This window comes from Eschscholzia californica, unplaced genomic scaffold (genome assembly GCF_041429995.1).
Source record: "Eschscholzia californica isolate CP2 unplaced genomic scaffold, dmEscCali1.0.p SCAF_3, whole genome shotgun sequence".
Classification (NCBI taxonomy): Eukaryota; Viridiplantae; Streptophyta; class Magnoliopsida; order Ranunculales; family Papaveraceae; genus Eschscholzia; species Eschscholzia californica.
Genome location: NW_028238420.1, coordinates 17,517,904 through 17,540,780, shown reverse-complemented (window position 1 = coordinate 17,540,780; position 22,877 = coordinate 17,517,904). Strand labels below are relative to the sequence as shown.

Below are 22,877 nucleotides of genomic sequence, written 5' to 3'. Positions count from 1 at the left end.
GTAAGACTTAAAATCTTGACCGAAAAAAATATCATTATTATACAACGAAAATCAATCATCAATTGCTTCCGTTAAACAAACAAACAAATATGTTGTTTGATTAGAAAATAGAGATCGACCATAGTACCGAACCTAATGTAGTCGATTCTCATTGATCCGGACATTTTTTTTCAAGTGTCTGGGTCAATGAGAACCTACCAAATCGACTTACAGATTGTAGTCGACCTCAATTTTCGAATCAAATAACATTTTCATTAAAGCGGATATCGCAGAGGGTTTTACTCACCCACGTTTAAAGTAGGGGTTGAACAAAACAACAAACCTAAATTGTAACCTCAAAAACGAGAAGTTTTGGTCACCACGTGCTCTCCGTGGGATCTCAATGTAACTACTAATCTCACTGTCACTTGATTAATTTCAAAACAGAAAAAAAATACCTATATAAACACAACCATTTACCACCACCTCAAACAAGAGCAACATCTCCAACTAAAAAAAAGTACCCCATCCCCATTCCAAACAACTCCACAAAGATGGCGTCGCCCCCGTCCTCCGACCGCCTCTTCACCAGTCGTCCAGCCAGTGGAAGATTTCTATACAAAATCTATTTTGTTATATTTCTCGCCGGAATTTTCTCTCTGTTTTATTACCGTCTGACAAACATCCCCTCCGACCATAAACTTCTATGGTTTATAATTTCATTAGCTGAATTCTGGTTTGGTGTTACATGGGTATTTCAACAAGGGTTTAGGTGGGCCCCAACTTATCATACAGAGTATCCTAATCAGCTTCCTAAAGATTTACCACCGGTGGATGTTTTAGTTTGTACGGCGGATCCCGATAGAGAACCACCAGCTTTGGTGGCTAATACTCTTTTGTCACTAATGGCTTATGATTATGATGCTAAGAAGCTTGCTTATTATTTATCTGATGATGGTGGCTCAGAGTTGACTTTTCATGCAGTTTATCAAGCTTCAATTTTTGCTAAAGTTTGGTTACCTTTTGTTAAGAAGTTTAATGTGGAGCCAAGAGCACCTCAAGTTTATTTCTCGTCGGAAAATTCAGGTTCCGGTAACGTTGGTCAGAGTTTCCGGCAGGAGTATGAGATAGTGGAGGTATTATATAATTTCTCACCTGTTATCTTTCACTCTGAACTCTATGACCAATTTTGCTTTATTCATTTTAATAGCAAACATGCTATTGGGCCCGACTTTTGGAGCTGGCCCGAATGGTGACATGGCCAACTTCAATTGGTCAGTTCATTTCACACTTTACGTGGGGTGACTGATTGGAGTCGGTCACGTCATCATTCGGATTGTGGTCGACTCCAAAAGTCGGACAAACTAGTATTTTTGTTCTAATATTTTGTGCTTTTACTTGTCAAATACTACTCAAGGAAGGTTTCCGATTAAACTTTTCCCCGGGGTTTCGTGGTAGCATTTTCCGCCAAAACTCGACCCTCAACATTGTTTAAGATGCCCAAAGACCCCATCTCATTGTGGATTATTTCATGTACCAAACAAATAAAGTAAACGTTTTAGTACAGTTTTAATTACAAAAAAACATGAAACTAAAAATGTTGATTGTGTCATGGTAAAAGAAGTTACAAAAGTAGAATTACCCTAGATATAAATAGGAAGCAACCGTTTATCAGAGGTGAAAAAATCCATCGAGAGAGATAGAGAGAGAGAGTTGACTCGAAACTGAAACCGTTAATTTCATGTAAGTCTTGAGTAAGTTTTGATCTGTAGTCTCTTCTAGCATCGATCTTAAAACTATATAATTCTCTAGTTGTATATTGATGTTGACGAAAGTAATATAAATAAAAAATAAACTTATCTAAAAACAACTACATGATTTTGGCACTATCACTAACCACTATTTTCTTTTTTTGTGAATTTTATCCTTGAGTGACGAGACTGTGTATTACATTATTATACTTCTTAGCATATAAAAGATGCAAGTAGTATTTGTTTTCCTTTTTCTATTTTATGTCTTTATCTTATCTGGAGTCTAAAATATTATGTGACGTGTATTTAAATTAATTGTCGTTTACCTATAGACTAATAATTCTGATAAATAAAAATCAGATATATTAGTTAAAAGTAAACGAACCTAAGACAAATCAGAACTAAGAGAGTTAGATCAGATCATTGAAGTATATTAGAATATTGTCTCCAATGTCCTAATACGATCGTGAGCATTTGTACTATAATAATTCATGTGGTCAAAATTGTAAATTATAACAGAATGGTCCAAGGCTCCCCCTGAGGGGCAGGAGCAGCTATGACTCCCCTGACCTTTCAAAACTTATGTTAAAAGGTCATTTATTCTGGTTTGAATAGGTTGAACCCACTCATTTTAGTCTTCAAAACAGGTCCGAAACAAAGGCCCAACTTCTGAAATTTGTCGAATAATGCTTTTGCCGCCAAGATTTAGAAAAAAATCTCTATCCCACAAACAAATATTTCACCACCACGGATACAACCACCAACACTGCAACACCACCACCAGTCCACCACCACCACCCCAACACAACCTTAGTTAATTAACTTTTTATTTGATAATGAATGGTAAATTGATGACTATACAACTCACATATTATAAAAGTGAATTTCTTAGTTTTTTATTTCAATATATGGTTCCATAATTTTCAAAAGTTATTAAAGTGTGGGTTTCTCTTTAAATTAACCCACATTGGGTCCAAATTGTCCAATTCCTAGTGTCTCAATTCCATGTTTAAGTTCAATTATCTCATTGTTTTCTCTTTTCCTGAAATAGAAAATTAGTTGATTGAATAGTGGTTTAAATTTAAAAACAGGCAAAATTCAGAGAAATGGAAGCAAGAATTGCAGAAGCTGGAAAATTAGGAAAGGTAGCAGCAGAAACAAGAAAGGAACACAAGGGTTTTAAGTCATGGGATTCCAAAGTTGACCCTCGTGACCACCCCAGCATTCTCGAGGTGGGGTCTCAATATTTCTGCCCTTCTCTCTGTCTATTTAGACTTTTAGTTCTAGTTTCTCTGTTCTTTTTCTTGTCCTAAGATGTGGCTTTTATTTCCAAATTTGATTTTAAAAGTACAAACAATCTCACCCAAGAAATGGTAATGGCTAATTTTAACTGCGCCCCTTCGAAAATTTATTCGGCCCCCTTACACTTACTTAGTCTATTTGAATAAGAAAATTTAGATTCAGACTAATCAGACGACTGAAGTAAATTAATGTATTCTTTCTACTTGGCTATCTTTCTCTTATTCCAAATTCCATACTAACATTCTGTGTGTTTGATTAGGTTTTGTTACGTGGAGATGGAGTGGACACAGATGTCGAAGGTAACCCTATACCAACTCTAATCTACGTTTCAAGAGAAAAACGTCCCGGTCAACCCCATCACTTCAAAGCTGGTGCCCTCAATGCCACGGTATATTTTTCATCCCTTCCTTGATAATAGGAGAATAGTAAGGAAGAAAAATCAGACAAACTCTAACTAAAAATCTTATGTGTATTACCATGATTCATGTTTTCGATGATTCTGATCCACTAATTATTGAATCATCGCAAGCCACATAAGATTTTTATCCCGAGTCTATCTGGTTTTCCTTGTTCTCTAGCATTACTTTTGTTAATAATATCTAAGTTTGAACGGTTGAACCAATATCTGAACATGTTAGATAATTAATTGCTAATTGAAGACAATTGAAATATCTATTGATATGCCTTACTTGATGTTCTTTTTCCGACTTATTATATTTATAAATCTGTTATTGTAAATTGACAGAACCGAGTATCATCACTAATAAGCAACGCGCCATTAGTTCTCAATGTGGACTGCGACATGTACTCAAATAACTCCCAAGCCCTTAGGCACGCGGTTTGTTACTTCTTGGATCCCAAAGAAAGCCACCGTATCGGCTATGTCCAATTCCCTCAGAGCTTTGGTGGGATCACAGAGAACGATTTGTATGGAAATGGTGTTAAAAGGATTTATGAGGTAAAGCTATATATATAAATATACATATATGATATATACACGCACAAACACTTAATCTTTTCCATGGACGACTATCTTGATCGACTGCATTTGCTTTGTAGATTGAATTTTTTGGCACAAATGCGCATAATGGACCTATGTACGCCGGAACTGGTTCAGTTCATCGTCGGGAGACTCTTAATGGAAGGAAATATGATCCCCGGGTTCAGATAAAATTAGAAGATAAATCAGGTAGGGTATTTATATAGACTAAATCAAGAATTTATTTTATTTATATAAGCTACTTTAACTAAAAATTGAGTTTGCAATCGAAGATTATATTAACAAATGTTTTTGTGTTTGTATGAAAACAGTTAAAGGAATTAAAAATTGGGATGAGTTAGAGGTGAATGCTAAAGCAGTAACAACTATTAAATACGAGGAAGGCAAACCATGGGGAAAGGAGGTATACAACTCGTCTAATTCCTCTGTTTTCAAATACCTAGCTAGTGGTCAACAGTTGGTAGCCCAAGTGGTTCCAAGGTGTTGACATAAACTCCAGAAACCCCTGGAGGTCTCAGGTTCAAATCCCAGAGAAGGTGGAATCTTTGGTTATTTGATTTGGGATTATTAGGGTGTAAATAATGTAGTTGGGCTTTAGGCCATTGTCTTGTTGGGCTATAGGCCCGGTCTTGTTTCAGTTTGAGTGGGCAGTTATTGAGCGTATCACATCTTTGATGTATCAATGTCAAATGTAACGACATACGTAGATCGTAGTCGACTTCCGAAAAAAAAATAAAAAATAAAATACCTAGCTAGTGGATATTGATATTTGAGTAGGAATTAAATCAAGAATCCCCATCCATCTATCACAAGTCTACTCAAGACCCGCCTTCACTTTTGGCACTTCTCGTGGGGACTGCCAGTTCAACGGCACTCAAACAGGCCTCAGTCCGTGTTGTTCAAGCCCAACATGGATTAGGCCCAGTCTGAGTGTGCTCGGACTTGTCTTGTCCTTGGGTCGCAAAGACAAAAAGCGGACTTGAGTAAAAAAGACGCCCCTCTTTGTTTTTAATCACTGAGTCTGATTCGGTTTGTTCGAGAAGACAATATTCATTTCAAATTATTTATAGCTTTTATTACATCTTATTTTGTTTGTGTCCGGAACGAACTTCCAAATCACAATAAATATATATTGCTGGTTTGATTTTGCAGATGGGTTTGATGTATGGAAGTGCAGTAGAGGATGTATTTACAGGACTAGTGTTGCATTCAAGAGGGTGGAATTCTGTATTTTGTAGTCCAGAAAGGACGGCATATTTAGGTTTGGCACCAGTTAACATAAATGACACCTTGGTTCAACACAAGAGATGGTCAACTGGATTACTTGAAATCTTCCTCTCAGATTACTGTCCTTGGACTAATGGTGTTGGCAAACTAAAGCTAGGTCAAATTATGTGCTATAGTTTCTATACTTTGTGGGCTCTATGGTGTTTACCCATGATTGTTTATGCAATTCTACCCCCACTTGCACTTGTTAATGGCATCTCTTTATTTCCAAAGGTATGAACCATTCAATCCTCCTTAACAAAAAAAAACCATTCAATCCTCTCTTATTAGTGTAAACTTTAAAAGGCCTCCAATTAGGGCATTCCAAATCGTCTGCTTAGAATAAAGACTTGGTCAATCAAGATTGACTGAGGAGGCATCATCTGATTGTTTTTTAGTCCTTAAGCTTCATCTTCACCTCGCCTTCACCCACAAGTTCTTACCACCACGATCACAATTTCCGGCCACCACCACCATTTTTCTCACTCTCCTCCCATCTGTGCCTCCCTCCTGCTTCTTCTTCTCTCTTTCTCTCTTATGGAAAATCATATCGTAATTAATACCACATGGCATTTGACTTGTACTAATCTTTGTGTTGTTTTGTTTTCCTTTGATTGGTATTGTAGGTATCTGATCCTTGGTTTAAGATATTCCTCTTCTTAGGAGTTGCCTCTCATATATTTAGTTTGGGAGAACTAATGTTAGCTAAAGGAACCATTAAAATGTGGTGGAATGAAACAAGAATGTGGATGCTTAAAGGAACATCTTCTTACCTCTTCTCAGTTATGGTAACAATCTTGAAAACATTAGGTATTTCTGAATCAGGATTTGAGATCACTAGTAAAGTCATTGATGAAGAAGCTTTGAAAAGATACAAGAAAGAAATGATGGAGTTTGCAGTAGCCTCTCCTATGTTCATTCCTCCTACAACTCTTTCTTTGCTCAACTTATATTCCATTTTCAAGATAATCATGACGATCGTCACAGTAGGGTTTAGTGGAGTTGATCATTTAGTTCTACAAATTATAATTTCCGGATACGTTACTCTAATTAGTATTCCTCTTTATGAAGCCATGTTCTTGAGGAAAGATAAAGGTCAAATGCCAACATCCATAACCGTTTACTCGGTTATGCTTTGTTTCGCATTGGTGTATGTATCTTCGATCTTCCTGTGATGCATTGTTGTCCATCTTCTGTATGTTTTTTTTTTTGAATTGTATCCTGTATGCTCGGTAATCATGAATCCTGTAAAAATGGTTTGTAGGTTTAAAATTCTTTACGGTTATTACTGTAACAGAGTGTTTCTTAGGAAAGTGTTACCAAATTAACCGGCGGTTTATGAGGAGAAGAACGTCTAATAAAACTTGTTTTGAATATTGCAAACTTACAAATGCATATTCTAATCTTTGTTCTTCAAATTGAAAATTAGAGAATCACTTCATATATATGCTTAATATTTGCATAATGGATGATGTTGGTGGAGGTAATGGTTCTTGCACACCTCTTTTTTGGAGAAGCCCGTGGTTATTCTGAGCTTATGTCCTGGATTAGCTGGAGCGCAAATTATATACTCTCACTCTGTCTACTTGCCACACTCACAATTCACTTGACTTGGTCAATTTACCTTGACCAAGTCAAGTTTCACTTAAACTCACCACTTGGTCAAAAAGAGTTAAACTAATAACAAAGAAGTGTTTGGTCACCTTGATAATAAGATCAAAGATCTTACTAATAAGATTCAATTGATCACAAATCCGGAAGAATTCAAGGAGACTTTTTCTCAAATAGAAACGCTTCTTCTTCAACATGAGAGCCTATGGAAAGAGAAATCGAGGGTAGCGCACATTAACCTGGGTGATAGAAATACCCAGTATTTTCATGCTAAAGCTACCTCTAGAAATCGGAAAAACCAAATCAATGCCATAAAGCAGAGTGATAATTCGTGGACGGAGGACGAGAAGGAAATCGCTACCATCTTCTCGAATCACCTTATTAATATTTCCACTGCTGCAGGTTCCATTTTATCCTCCAATCTTCTTGATTGCCTGCCACCTCAAATCACGACCTCCCAAAATGACAATCTGATAGCAGTCCCATCTACTGAGGAAATTAGGAAAGCTACCTTCTCTCTTAAACATGGAGCCGCTCCAGGTCCAGACGGGTACCCTCCTTTCTTCTACCAGGCCAATTGGGATACAGTGCATGAAGACATTATACATATGGTCACTCATTTCTTCACTACTGCTTCGTTGCCTGCCAATTCCAACCATACTCATATCTGTCTTCTCCCCAAAACTAAAACTCCTCAAACGCCGGCTGACTATAGACCGATTAGTCTTCTCAATACTACCTATAAGATCATTACTAAGATCATGGCTAATCGCCTCAAGCCCCTGCTGTCGGATATTATCTCACCTTTCCAGGCCGCGTATGTTCCGGACAGGCAAATTGTGGATAACATTGTCATTAGTCAAGAGCTTATTCATACGTTCAAGCAGATCAAAGGATTTAAAAGCTATTTTGGCCTCAAGCTGGACATGTCTAAGGCTTTTGATCGGATTGAGTGGAGTTATTTAGAGAATATCATGAGAAAAATGGGCTTTTCTCAGCCTTGGCTCAATCTGATAAATTCGTGTCTTAAGACCAGCTCTATGGCTGTGCTTATTAATGGGTGTCCTGGAGCTTCTTTTAATGTTAGCAGAGGTATCAGACAGGGTGATCCATTCTCTCCTTTCCTTTTTGCCATTGCCATGGAAGGTCTCAGCAGACTTCTGGAAAATAATAATACTGATACCCCTTTCATTGGTTTTCCCATACCTCACACGGAGATCACCATTAAGCATCTTCTCTTTGCGGATGATTGCATGATCTTTGGTCTCAATTCTCTTGATAACGTTCATCAGCTCAAACTGATTCTGAAAGAGTTAGTGAGGCTTCAGGCCAAATGATTAATTACTCCAAATCGAATATCTTTTTCTCTAAAAATGCTCACCCTAAATTTAAGCGTATGATTATTAGAGAGCTCAAAGTGCATCAAACCTCCGCTGGAGATAAGTACCTTGGTACCAATTTATTCATCAATCGAAGCAAGAAACAGGCCTTCCAGTCGATTCTATCTCAAATCAAGAATAAGCTTGCCAAATGGCAAACCAACCTTCTTTCCCAAGCTGGTCGCTCGGTAGTTATCTCAACTATCGCAGCGGCTGTTCCTCGATACCAAATGCAGTGTTTTGCCATTCCTAAAGGCATCTGCACTAGCATTGAGTCCATTCAGAGGACTTTTTGGTGGGGAAAACTAAAACTTTTCATACTCTCAACTGGGGCGCCATCTGTAAACCTAAAAAACTAGGAGGGCTTAGGTTTCGCCTTCCGCTCCTCGATAACCAAGCCTTCCTTAACAAAATCAACTGGCGTCTCCTCAACACTCCTCAGGCTATATGGGTTCAGGTTCTCAAAGGTAAATACTTCCATAAGACTAGAAATCCTACCCCTCCTAAAGCTAATCACTCGTGGCCCTGGAAATCTATCAGCAAGCAATTCCCTCAGATGGAAAAGTTGGTGTTCTGGGATATCAACAACGGAAACAAGATTAATATCTGGCAGGACTACTGGATACCCAATCATCCCCCTCCCACCACGAACAACAAAGGATCCAACTTGGAATGGGTAGCGCAACTTATTATGAATAACCAGTGGGATTTGAATATTATTACTAATTGCTTTAACGAGGAGACTTGCAGATCTATAACCAACATTAATTTACAGGCAGACCTAGAAGATAAACCGATCTGGACTTTAACTAAAACAGGTAACTTCTCTATTAAATCTATGTATAATTTCCTTAGAACAGGTGGCAATAACTCATACCCAGATCAAAATGATTGGTTATACATTTAGAATATCAATACCATTCCTCGTATAAAACTATTTCTATGGAAATGTTGTACCAATAGCTTACCAGTTAAAGATAAGATTGGCAAATTTATCGGTAATTGTTTTAATTGTATAATTTGTAACGAAAGGGAAACTATTAACCATGTGCTGTTACATTGTACTTTTGCGAAAGCGATATGGTTTCATTTTCAGGTCAGATCGGATCAATTATCCACTGTTTCACAATGGATAAAACAATGGAAAACTCTTGATGAGGAGACTATCAATCTATATGCGAAAATACTATGGTTCATTTGGAAGGCTAGATGCGAGAATTGCTTCTCAACAAACAAACAAAGATCCCATACAAATGATCTCACGGATCAATAATGCCTCTACCACACCTCTCAATATTGAGACAATAATAAAAAACAAATCCAAGAAACAAACGAATATAACGCAATGGAGACCTCCATCGACACCATTCTCTAAATTCAATGTTGACGCTTCATTTGCTGCTATATCCGAACCTGCAAGTATAGGTTGTATTATTCATGATGCAGATGCAAATTTTATTCTAGCTATTGCCGACGTAATTCAAGGTCAAAACGCTGAAGAATGTGAAGGTTTGGCGATCTATACTAGTATGCTTTTGGCCCATCAGTTAGGCTTCAGACAGATCCACATAGAAAGTGATAATCTAGCAATAATTTAGTGCATCAACAGTCAGTGCATGGGACTCCAATGGCAAACGCAGAAAATAGTGAAACAGGTGTTAGCTCTCAAGGCCAAATTCGAAGCAATTATATTCACTTTCACTCCAAGAGAAGGAAATATCCAGGCAGACGCGCTTGCTAAATGGGGAAGAAAAACTAGGAAAAAAGAAATTTGGAATGTATTACCTGCTTTTGTTCCTTCGCTACTTTAAACTCTTTGTTTGCTTTTAGTTTTAATGATATTATCCTTCATCAGAAAAAAAGATGGACTTATGGGTTATACTTATTTTTTGGCCCAAAAATTTACAAAGTTGTGTTTTGTCCCTTAATCTTCATCTTCCCTCACCTCAACCCCAAAAATTTCAGCCACCATTTTCATCTTCATCTTTTTCCTCCTCTGCCCTCTTCTTCTCACTTCCTCGCGGTCTCTTCTTCCCTCTATCTCTCTAAAAACTATCTTAAAAAAAATATGATTTGGATAGAGTATAAGTCCCACCCAAACCCTAGATTTGGCGGGATTTTGCTTTATCGCGCCCAAAATAAACAGAGTTCGCCTCAATCCCGAAAATTCGACGAATTTCAGTCGTCTTTTCTCTCTCTGATCAAGTTTGCGAAACTAATCAGATCATTCTGACTACAGATAGTGATTTCTCTTGCTGCTCTATCTCTCTCTCTCTCTCTATCTGATTTAATTTCATTTACTGACATAAATCTTTTTGTTAGATTTAGTTCTGCAACCCCTTTTTCGATTTGTTCTTCTTCCCTTCTCTGCAGTTCGATTTTCAAAATTATCTTAATCCCAATTAGGTTGGGAAAAATTGTTTTAGGTTGAATTAATCTTCTGTGCCCTAATGATGAGACATGAAAATGTCCCATCTGAATCTCTTAAACTCGGGTTAGTTAGCCCATTTCGGGCAGTTACTCTGATAAATTATGTGTTTTTCTTTCCCAGGTGTCTTTTGCAGAGTTCAGCGCGAAAACCAGATAAAATCAAGAGAAAGACATAGTTAGGGGCATTCTGGTCATTTGTGATTCTGTAAAATTAGGCTAATATTGATGATCGGATGAAAAGTAGAGTCAAAGATGAGTTCATGGGTGAAAACGGAGGTCAAATCGGAGTCCGGATGAGCAAAATAAAACGGGTCAAAGTTTGGGTCAAAAGCAAATCTTTCAGCAACACGTGGCGAGTTCAGGAACAGAAGATGTGAATTTCGGTACACATGCGGTACAGTTGTGGGACAGGAGGGTCACAATCGGGACTTAGCTTAGCCTTTGCTATGGTGTAACACGGGACAAGCTATTAACGTAAGCCGGTAGGATTTGGCAGACAAGGCATGGCATAAGGAATCAGACGGCTGTCCCTGCTTAATTAAAAGTACGTTGACCAAGTAATCCCTAGTGTAGAGAATCCCCTAAGATCTCGACCAGCCTGTCCTATGTGATGCAATCACACGTGGGTGTTTTATCTTTTTGGTAAAACAGAGAAGATATATAGCCAATTAACTTTTGGCATCTCACAACCAATTCAAATTAATTAACTTTTGGCAACTCCTACCTCTAAAAGGAATGAGGCAGCTGGAGTTTTCTTTCAACAGTAAAAAGTGGAAACAGAGTAGAGAAAGATTGTGAGATGGAAACAGAGAGATGGTAGAGGTTTTGGTAAGAAGATAATCTCTCGTGAAACGAAAGATTGACAGGATGAAGAGGAGATTAAAGGAGGATATTTTCCATCATTGCTTAAGAACAGAATCATGGAGATATTTTTTACAGAAGAGAATGAATGTTCTCTTTGGAAAATTATGAAGATAAAGAGAGAAATAGGGACTGATTTTCTGCATAAGATAACAGAGAGAGATTATTGAACCAAAAGGGAGATAAAATCTCTGATTTGGGAAAGATTGAAGAATGAGAAATCAGAACTGCAACTACTTTCCTCCACTCCTATAAATAAATATCAGAAAACACAACATTGAAGAGCATCTCGGTTTGGGGTCGAAAACAATCACCATCTCGACTGGAGAGTCTTCCTCTGGTAGCTCAACCAAAACCGACTATATTAGAGAGAGAGAGAGTGATGTAAAGGCCCTCGGTTTTAGACGAAAACGGAGTTAGAGAGAGAAACAGGGAAGGAGCTCATCATCATCATCATCATCATCTTCTATCTTTCTTCTTCATCTTCTGTATTTTTCTTTTTGTGAGAGACAGAGAGATTCAGTGATTGAGAGAGAAAGAAACAGAGAGTGATTGAGAGAGAAAGAAACAGAGAGCCGAGAGCTTTAATGGAGTTTTCTTCTTGATTTTTTATTTTCTTTTTGATTATAATTCGTCTACCTTTGTGAGAGAGATAGAAAGAGAGAATTAACAGAGAGATTAAGAAAAGAGAGAGAAAACAGAAAGCATAGAGAGAGAAAGAGAATTGGAGAAGGTGAGAAAATTATTTTCTCACAGGGAAAATATTTCCGGGAAGACGAGAAAATCGTTTTCCCAGAGGGTCTGTTTGGCAGAATTTTGGGAAAACAGAAGGAAAATCTTTCCCTAAGGCCCTGTTTGGTTACAAAATCAGTAAGAAATCCAACTTTTCTACTTTTCTTTCCTTTTTCTATATAGTTAAGCTTCCATCCTTTATCATGAAGAACTAATTTTCTATCTAGGGTTTAGATGAAGTCGTAATAATTATTTTCTCGATAATTTATTAAAGTTTTTACCATTTTAACGATAAAATCTTCCGGGTTTTTAGACCGTTCATGGACTGAAAACCTGAGTTATATAAAGAACTATCTAATCAGACCAAAATAAATTGTCGTTAGAATTGTTAGAGGGACGGATTCAGAAAACCCTAGGCTCTACCCCATTTGAGTTCCTTGTATCACTTGTAATTATTTTCTTTCTGTAATTTTACTTTAATAATTTATTTATTTTTAAAACCAAAACTAAAATCAATTTCAAAACCGAGTTACGACCAAGTCTTAGAATAGGTTTCACTTAGTCTCTGAGGAACGAACCGGTCTTACCGGAAATTATTACAACTTGACACCCGTGCACTTGCGGGTGTAGACCTATTTAGGAAACTTTTTAGGCCCATCAAGTTTTTGACAGTAACATGTTATCTTGAGACTCTAGATTAAGGTAGTGTTTGAAAACTTGGAAGAAGAAGACTCTAATGATGTGTGCAGTAAGTACTTAAATTGCCATGGTGGATGGTCGTACGGATTTGAAATTTTTTAGAGGAGTCAAAAGGGTATCCACTTACAGGAGTGAAATTAGTTAAAGAAGATAATGAGAGAGAATCTCAACAAAAAAAGATAATTAGAGAGAAAGATCAAGATGAAAATGGTGTCCGGAATTTGTGGGATTGAGGTGAGGGGAAGATGAAGATGAAGATTAAGATGAAAATTAAGGGGCAAAATACAACTTATAATAAATTTTTGGGCTAAAAAATAAATATACCCCCTAAGTCTATCTTAGTTGACTAAGTCTTTATGGCTCGAAGACTTTTCTTTATTCTCCAAAGCTGTGACCTAATAAAACTACCAAGCCTCCATCGCTCCCAAAACTTTGGAATCCCTCCATTAACCAAATTCTGCCCCACTACAAACTTCTCTGGCTGTAGGAATATCAAAATAACATTATTATTTTCCTTCAATATCATTTTCTAGTTGTTGAGTTTTAAATTGATGTTTCAATGGTGAAAGTCATGTAAAAGTTCAAATTCTTAGTTTGATCCGAACAAAACTATAAACATAGAAGAATCAGACATTCAAAAGTTACAAATGCATTCAATAATCTCTGTCACAAGCAAGGAATGAAATTTCCCGAAATTTCAATGAAAATTTCGTGAAACGTTTCCTAAATTTAGATTAGTGGCACGAAATAACACTTGCAACTATTTCCTGCATAATTTCCACCGACATGATCGAAATTTCTACCGAAATTGTTGGCAGTTTCAAAATTTCCACCGACATTGTTGGAAATTTCAAATTTTCCAACGACATGATGAAAATTTCGACCGACATAATAACAATCTAGCGAAAAAATCGGAGAAACTAATACTAGAAACATATATCTTCCTTCATCATTTTCATCTTCATTTCTCAAAGATATCTCTTGATTTTTTATGTTGCTTTTAATGTTTTTTAAATCTATTTGAATGATTTACGACCTGACTTACCTACCTAACTTGATTTTGTCTTAATAACACCCCTGATACAACTGTGTAATTGACGTACCTTATCAAACTAACATAGTTTGTTAACAATTAGTCTATTAATATTATCGGTAAGAATATTATCTTTGGGTGTTATAACCAAAAGTTTTTCAATTTACCTCGGACGTAACTATGTAATTGTTAATACTCCCTCAAACTAGTAAATAATGTTATTCAGTTAGACACATGATTTATATGCTTCATTATGGTTTAATAATTTTGTTATACATAATTGCATCATAATACTATCATTTCTGTAGATTCGTCAGATTTCCACACTGGCCGAAAAGTTTCTACGAGACGTTTCCAATTTTGGACCCACCGAAACCGAAATTTCATTCCTTGGTCACAAGTTTTTTCATTGGAAGTGGTGCTTTAGTTGTAAAAAACTTCATGACGGAAACCTATCAGACAAATTTATCGTCTGACAAGTACTTAGACCCATTGACCTGAGCTTCTGATGGGTCTGGGAACATATAAGTGAGCTACGCACCGGTATGTTGTAGAATCCATCACGAGTTTCTCACCGGTTGGTTATTAATCATTTCAACTCGTTGCCTGCTACCATTGACATCAAATAACAATTGTTTGTTTTTTTTCTCCGAATCATGTAAAACGATAACTTCTCAAGTACCCAGATGGTCAGTTTCTTTCTATGTACCTTTGGGACTTCAGTGGTACCATTAGTCAATAATATTTAGATCAGGAAGTTAACAAGGTGATCTTGAAAAAGTCCCAAATTTCTTGTAGGCCACCTGGGATTTTTGGGGCCTGGTGCGAAATTTTTTTCGGAGCCCTTCTTATGATGTGAGAATAAAAAAATTACGTATAATATAATAGATGAATATTTAAATAATTTGTCTAAAGAAATTTCTTATAAAGGCCAGCGCTTTGGGGAAAGCTAAATAGTTTCCGGGGTGTGAAGACTTGGTCAAAAGTTGGTCAATTTTGTTTGACAATTTTATTTTGTAAATTGTTAGGGGGAAAAATAAAAAATCTCCACCTCACCTCTCTCTCTCCACCTCACGTCATCATCTTCACCGGCGAAGGTCGCCGGCCGGTCAATTTTCCGGCCGGCGACCTTCAAACATTTAAAAAAAAAAATTCTCTCTCCTCTCTCTCTCTAAACAATTTTTTTTTTTTTTAATTTTAAGACCTAGATCTGGTCTGAACAGACCAGATCTAGGTCCGTTCTGTTCGTGAGGAACAATTTTATATACAAGAGAGTAACATATTATTATTTTTTTATTTTTTTTTTGAAACCAAGGGAACCATTTCCATTAAAAGTGACAAAATCACATTGTTTACATGGATGATACATCATTCTTATTTCTCTCCTATGAAAACTTCATGAGAGTTACGTACCTTTAAATCTATATAACAAATTAGCTAGGTTTTGGGTGTCAAGTCATAACTTCGCTCTATAAATCTGAACCATTCAATCTCTTCCCACAAATTTTAGCCCTTAATTAGTGGAAGTTTTTTGAATCAATTTAGTGGGAAATTAATTAGTGGAAAATTAATCTTGAATACTTATGAACTTTCGGTTCAAATAAAAGACACATGTTTAAATAACTTCTTCTTTCTTTTATGCCCTTACAACAATGGAGTATGTTAACTCTGGAATATGGGTATAATCGACATATACCTAAATCATGGGAAGAGAGATCTGTCCATCCCCAAAGTATCTATTATAATAAAACAGCTCAGTAGTTATTCAGGGTATAAGTCTGGCCGTCCATTATTTGTGTGTTTTTTACATCCGACGGAGGAAAATAATCCAAAATTTATCTATTTTAAATGTTTGAGTAATTAGAGACTTTATTGGAGGCTAAAGTTGTCATTTACAAAGAGGCACCTCTCATTCTCCTCTCCACGATCTCTCCTTCTCCGAAGAAACATCCCAAAACAGTTTTACTAAACCCTTAAACATCTCTCCTTCAATCTCTCTCTCTCTTCAACTTTGAAATCTCCAAACTTCCGAGCTCCTGATTTCTCGAAGCCGTCTTCCCCCGAATTTCTCAACTGATTTCACTATCTCCATCGAAGTCAATGGAAAATCTAATCTCGACTGCTTCAAAGGCCTCTTTAAAATCTTTCGGTTTTTATTTCTCTAGCTCCAGCAAACTCTTCTTCTCCTTACAAATAGGTACTACAGGAATGCTTCATGTTCTAAATAGATTTTTTATTTTAAGGTAAGTAGTAGGTACTGTAAAAGCTTTCATTTTTAATTCTTTAGTTTTTGATGTTTCTTTGGTTGTGTGTTATTTTAGGTTAAAGTAGTAGGTACTGTAAAAGCTTTCATCTTTAATTCTTTAGTTTTTGATGTTTCTTTGGTTGTGTGTTATTTTAGGTTAATTTAGGTTAAAGTAGTAGGTACTGTAAAAGCTTTCATCTTTAATTCTTTAGTTTTTGATGTTTCTTTGGTTGTGTGTTATTTTAGGTTAAAGTAGTAGGTACTGTAAAAGCTTTCATTTTCTTTGGTTGTGTGTTATTTTAGGTTAAAGTAGTAGGTACTGTAAAAGCTTTCATTTTCTTTGGTTGTGTGTTATTTTAGGTTAAAGCTTCAGAAGTCTACCGTCACTGCTCAACAACTGTTTGGTGAAATGCTTCAGTAAAGTCTTTGGACGTTGCTCAAGAACTGTTTGGTGAAATTCTTCAATGTTGCCTATCCAAAGGTATCCATCCACTGAAATGAAATGTTTTTCATGTTTTCTGATGTATTGGATTTTTTATTTTTCGAAACTTCATGTTTTCTGATGTTGGGTACGATTTATTTGTTTTGAGTAATGGGTTTTCAGGATTTTGTTGAATCTGATAAGAATTTGTTCCTCTTTTGAGTAAGGGGTTACAAAATATTTTATTGGGATCAATTTAGATAAATTAGGAACAAGTTCTAAGTTATGGGTATGATTTGTTAGTATTTGTTCCTCATTAGCCTCGCAGTATCCTTAAGTATGAAAATAACCAAACGGAATGTTTGACTAAAGTTTTAATCTTAACCAAAATAGTTCTGTGAAGGAGGGGAGATTTTTGTGGAATGCTTTTCAAGGGTAACCAATTGATTTTCACTTTCATTTAACCTACTGATTTTGTGTTTATATACTAGCTTATTAAGTTTGGAACATATTGCTATCAGGGTAATTACGACATATTGGTTAAGATTAAAATTCATAGACAAAGTTATAACATCAGAGTAATATCTAACGATGCCATCATAGAACCTCCTTTAGATTTGTTCAACTAGCGTCACTTTAGGTATATTAGCAAGTAGTGATATTCTGTCATTTCATCATTTTGGATGTTATTCAAGGAGGATAGAGTACCTAAAATGTTGAGTTGTTAATCAAGTCGAGGATAAGTTTGAGGAAGATTAGCAACACTTCACTTGAAACTTGAAGTGCTTCACAACTCTACAAATAATTCTGCTCTTCTGCTCTATTTGTTGCAAGGGCAAAGATCTACTTAAAGACTGCTAATAGATCAATGTAAAAGCATTGGTTCACGCCTGTTTTTTATTCTTTCAAGTGCCGTCCATTTGTTTTTTTGAAAGATTTGAATTAATGCATTGCAAAAAAGTATTACATCATTATCTCCTCCCACTTGGTCACAAAATCGTTATATGAATTATCCTTTGCCCAATCTACTCCAATGGAATAGTAGAGCAAGGAAATCTTCCACCTCCATGTTGCTGGTTGTGTTTGTGTCCTTAAATGTTTTACCATTTTTATTTTTATTTTTCAGAGTAAGCAATTCTTCTTCTCCTGTTAACTTCCTTCTTCTTCTTCTTCACCTATAAGTTTGTATAAGTTTTATGGAATGCTTCACTAAAGTCTTTGGACATTGAAATGGTTATGGACAGAGTATATAAGAGTGTTGGTTTTCTACATTTAACAAATTGCCTTTAGTGAAGTGACAATTTTACCTCTTTTCACAGTAAGAGCTTCTTCTCCTCCCAAGGCGATCTTTGTGTTTAGATTTCTCCTGCAGGTGAGTAATTTTGCTATGTCTTTATCATTTTGTGTTTATATACTATTGTGTATACAATACAAGTGCTCGCTGAAGTTTGCTTTTTAGATTTGACCGACCTCATTTTGTGTTTATATACTAAGAGTGTTGGTTTTCTACATTTAACAAATTGCCTTTAGTGAAGTGACAATTTTACCTCTTTTCACAGTAAGAGCTTCTTCTCCTCCCAAGGCGATCTTTGTGTTTAGATTTCTCCTGCAGGTGAGTAATTTTGCTATGTCTTTATCATTTTGTGTTTATATACTATTGTGTATACAATACAAGTGCTCGCTGAAGTTTGCTTTTTAGATTTGACCGACCTCATTTATTATACTTAGAGAGTGTGTTCTTTGATTCTGATTTTGATGTTTTTTTTGAATTGCAGGGAGGTTATTTCATAGTCTTTTGAAGTTCCGTGGTCTTCTTCTCCAGGTTAGGTTATTCACATTAGTTCGACTGTTTTTCTTTTGATCCAGTTAAGGCTCCTGACTTTTTTTTTCTCATAGATAGTTGGCTAATTTATATTTTTTTTCTCTTCAACCAGGTCTATCAAAGAGGTACTGTACTTCTTGCTCATAATGTGTTTGAAGAAACTCAAAGTCAAATCTGCACTTAATAAACAAATAATCTAGATGTGTTCCCTGTTTAATGTGTGTTCGAAAATCTATACTTAATAGATAGTTGGCTAATTTATATTTTTTTTCTCTTCAACCAGGTCTATCAAAGAGGTACTGTACTTCTTGCTCATAATGTGTTTGAAGAAACTCACAGTCAAATCTGCACTTAATGAACAAATAATCTAGATGTGTTCCCTGTTTAATGTGTGTTCGAAAATCTATACTTAATGACAAGTTTTTGACATTGCAGGGAGTTATTTCATAGTATTTTTTTTGCATAAATATTTCATAGTCTTGATGTGCAGCCTGTCATGGAACAACTTTACAATTGATTTCCTAGATTGAAATTACATTAAGTTATTTGATTTTGATTTTGATGTTTTTTTTGAATTGCAGGGAGGTTATTTCATAGTCTTTTGCACTTCCCTGGTCTTCCTCTCCAGGTAGGATATTCACATTAGTGAGACTGTTTTTTTAATCCAGTAAAGGTTGCTCAGTGTTTTTTTCACATAGAGCTGGCCGATTTCTATTTTTTTTCTCTTCATCGACAACTCTTTCTTATAATCCAGGTTAGGTTATTCACATTAGTAGTCTGATTTTTGTTTATTACTTCGACTATTCTCCAAAACTATAAATGAGCTAGAATTCAGTGCTATTTTTACCCAAGTTCTATATGTATCCGAAAAGGAAAATGAGCATGAATAGTAATAGTAATATAGGTGCACACACACAGTTCACATTAGTTTTCTGATCTTAGAAATGTTTGTTGTTCAGGGAGTAACTTGACCACCATTGTGCATATAAATTCAAGTAATATAGATGAAAAGCACATATAAGCGACAACATTCTGCATGTTTTATCTGCACGTTAAGAAACGAAAAATGTTGACGATTAATGAGGTTATTATAAGTTAAGACATGAATTAGAGAAAAGATTCATATAGAACTTTACAATTGATTCAAATGTTGGTTGATTCATAGTTCCCATCACTTTCCCTCCCAATACATTTTGCCTCGACGCCTTTCTCTAAAAAAAACTAAGTCGGCTCTTTCTTTTGATACGGGTTAGGTTATTCACATTATTATTACTTCGACTGTTTTTTCATTTCGTCCAGTTAAGATTTATCACTTTTATAGTTGACTGATTTCTATTTTTTTCTCTTCATCCAGATCTTAGATTTCTCTCTTGCTTCGGAGTTTGATTTTTCCCTTGCTTGGGTTGCTTAAGAATTTGATTAACCAAAAGGTAAAAAGTCAATTTTAGTTTATGTTTAAACTTTTCTGTTTTTCTTTTCTCTTCATCCTATTCTATTTTCTCTTACTTAGGAGTTCGATTTTTCCGTTGCTTAGAAGTTGACTGATTTTTGTTTCCGTAACAATTCAAATTTGGTTTATATTTAACTTTTCTGTATCTTTTTGGTTAATTGTTTAATGGTTATATGTTAATTGTTTAATAGTATATGTTAATCTTGCTGATTTCTGTTTTTTTTTTCTCTTCGTCCAGTTCTATTTTCTCTTCCTTAGCAGTTCGATTTTTCCGTTGCTTAGAAGTTGGCTGATTTCTGTTTCGGTAAGAATTCAAATTTGGTTTATGTTTAACTTTTCTGTATCTCTTTGGTTAATTGTTTAATGGTATTCACAATAGTAGTCTGATTTTTGTTTATTACTTCGACTATTCTCCAAAACTATAAATGATCTAGAATTCAGTCCTATTTTTACCCCAAGTTCTATATGTACCCGAAAAGGAAAATGAGCATGAATAGTAATAGTAATATAGGTGCACACACACAGTTCACATTAGTTTTCTCTTCATCCTATTCTATTTTCTCTTACTTAGGAGTTCGATTTTTCCGTTGCTTAGAAGTTGACTGATTTTTCTTTCCATAACAATTCAAATTTGGTTTATATTTAACTTTTCTGTATCTTTTTTGTTAATTGTTTAATGGGTATATGTTAATTGTTTAATAGTATATGTTAATGTTGCTGAATTCTGTTTTTTTTTATCTTCGTCCAGTTCTATTTTCTCTTCCTTAGGAGTTCGATTTTTTCCGTTGCTTAGAAGTTGGCTGATTTCTGTTTCGGTAAGAATTCAAATTTGGTTTATGTTTAACTTTTCTGTATCTCTTTGGTTAATTGTTTAATGGTATATGTTAATGATGCTGATTTCTGTTTTTTTTTTCTCTTTGTCCAGTTCTATTTTCTCTTGCTTAGGAGTTCGGTTTTTCCGTTGCTTATAAGTCGGTTAATTTCTGTTTTGGTAAGAATTCAAATTTGGTTTATGTTTAACTTTTCTGTATCTTTTTGGTTAATTGTTTAATGGTATATGTTAATGTTAATGGTGGTATATTAGTGCTCTCTTTTGAGTACAGCCATATCTTCTTGGCCTCTTGGGTAGTCACTACAATGTCATTGTTATCTGATACCTGCCTCGACATAGTATTTAAACTTAGTCAAATTGAAATGACAAGAAAACAAAGAAGTAAAAGCTACAAACTGAATTTACCTGCTTTTGTAGATAAAGTAAACTAAGTGAAGTTTTAGTGATTTATTACGTCTAGATGGGGTATAGAAAGGGAAAATGAGACAAAGGGTGATTTCACTTCTTACCGTTTGGTTTTGTATTGTTTGTTTAAAGTTGCAGTACGAAATGTTTCACTGAAGTTTGGAACTTCTGAATTCCTGTTGATAGAAAGACGGCAAACACCATTAATTCGATTTCTTCGATTCGTTCCCAAACTCTAGAGTCAAACGAAGCAGTAGTTCGATTTGTTCCAGCTCGAGGTATACATATTTTCTCCTTTATGTGCTTATAGGCTTTTTTTGGTGATCTATCTTTCATTACCTTGCTGAAAAAAAGTTTTAAGAAATGTTTTTGTCTCTCTGACTAGGAGTTAATGTGAAGAAGAATGTTATTGTCGCAATGAATGCTGGTTTATTTTGAGAATTTTACTGTCTATAAGAATAACTATAAGAATAATGTTATTCTTTAAATATTTACATCATATAATCATATAATTCCTACATTAGAGACAAACTCAAATGGATGAAACAATGAATAATACGAAAATAATCTATTTGAAGTCTATTTTTTAGCATAGTGAAATCATAGGTTACTTAGTTTTTAGGATTCTTGGTCGTTATCGATTTTAAATTAACCAGAGTTACTGTATGGTTATTTTAGGTGTAATAAAATCTCAAGTGAATGACTTCCAATCCTGAACAACGGAGTCCACCAACTGAAAGAAATGAAACACGTGCAAATGTGAGTATAAACATCAGTCTCTCTCAGTCTTTCTCCCTCACTCTCTAGCTATTGATATTTCAGCTATTGGTTTAACTGATTCAATTTTGATTGTTGCCAGTTATCTAATGTATCTGTTTGTACTACGTCTGGTCAAGTTCCCCAAGGAATTAGAAGATTTACACGAGAAGAGAAAGGAAAAAGAAAAGCAACAGATTTTGATGTAAGCATTAATTATAATAGATTTAATTTTTTTTCTTTTACTTTATTTATTCTGATGTGAGTTCATTTTGGTAGGATATTCCGTTATCACCACACACATTATCCCAACGAAGACGACGTGAAAGAGAAATCTTACAAAGCAGAAACCGTTCATCCTTGACAATTCGTGAACCAAACGAAACATCTGTAATAACTTCCCGTGTTCATGTCAACAACGAAACTCTTGAAGAGGTGTTGACCTAAAATTGAAAATACATATATCAATCTGTAATTTAGAATTATCACAATTGATGACATGCACGTTTATAACATGTAATGTAATTATTAACTTTTGCTTCTGTCTTATAGATGGTAACAGATTCTCATGTTCATAATGATATTCTTGAAGAGGTCCCGACTGTGCATAATCTTCAAAATTCAGAACATGGGAATGAAATTAATGAAGTATCATCAGTCGTCCCTGAATTAAATTCAAGTCCAAATAGTGATGACAATTCAATATCAACTGTTATCCCAAACAACTCCCAACCCTCGAATGAACGTCATTCTCATTGGCATGTGTTGCACGGGAAGTTATTACAGATGTTTTGGAAGATGACGACGAGTGGATACAATGTTTAGAAGAGGCAAAGTTTATGAATTCTGGTTACCAGTTGAGGAGGCTTTTTTGTGTCATTCTCATTTAATGTTGTCCGTTAA

The 22,877-nt window shown here is 35.4% G+C and overlaps 1 protein-coding gene and 1 long non-coding RNA gene across 2 annotated transcripts; both read left to right on the top strand.

Moving 5' to 3' along the window:
• Nucleotides 1-470: 470 nt before the first annotated feature.
• LOC147548778 (cellulose synthase-like protein E6) lies at nucleotides 471-6,689 on the top strand. The gene is made up of 8 exons (XM_086671997.1): nucleotides 471-1,115; nucleotides 2,822-2,962; nucleotides 3,292-3,420; nucleotides 3,778-3,990; nucleotides 4,092-4,221; nucleotides 4,344-4,435; nucleotides 5,185-5,532; nucleotides 5,925-6,689. The coding sequence occupies exons 1-8, from the start codon at nucleotides 534-536 to the stop codon at nucleotides 6,471-6,473; spliced, it is 2,184 nt and encodes a 727-aa protein (XP_086528123.1). The 5' UTR covers nucleotides 471-533; the 3' UTR covers nucleotides 6,474-6,689.
• Nucleotides 6,690-15,983: 9,294 nt separating this feature from the next.
• Nucleotides 15,984-22,516, top strand: LOC147548777 (uncharacterized). Its single transcript, XR_015237601.1, has 14 exons — nucleotides 15,984-16,286; nucleotides 16,649-16,769; nucleotides 18,029-18,081; nucleotides 18,269-18,321; nucleotides 18,485-18,549; nucleotides 19,113-19,159; nucleotides 19,886-19,961; nucleotides 20,220-20,285; nucleotides 20,730-20,796; nucleotides 20,907-20,972; nucleotides 21,351-21,496; nucleotides 21,897-21,977; nucleotides 22,078-22,179; nucleotides 22,254-22,516. It is a non-coding gene; the product is annotated as an uncharacterized LOC147548777 (long non-coding RNA).
• Nucleotides 22,517-22,877: the final 361 nt, after the last annotated feature.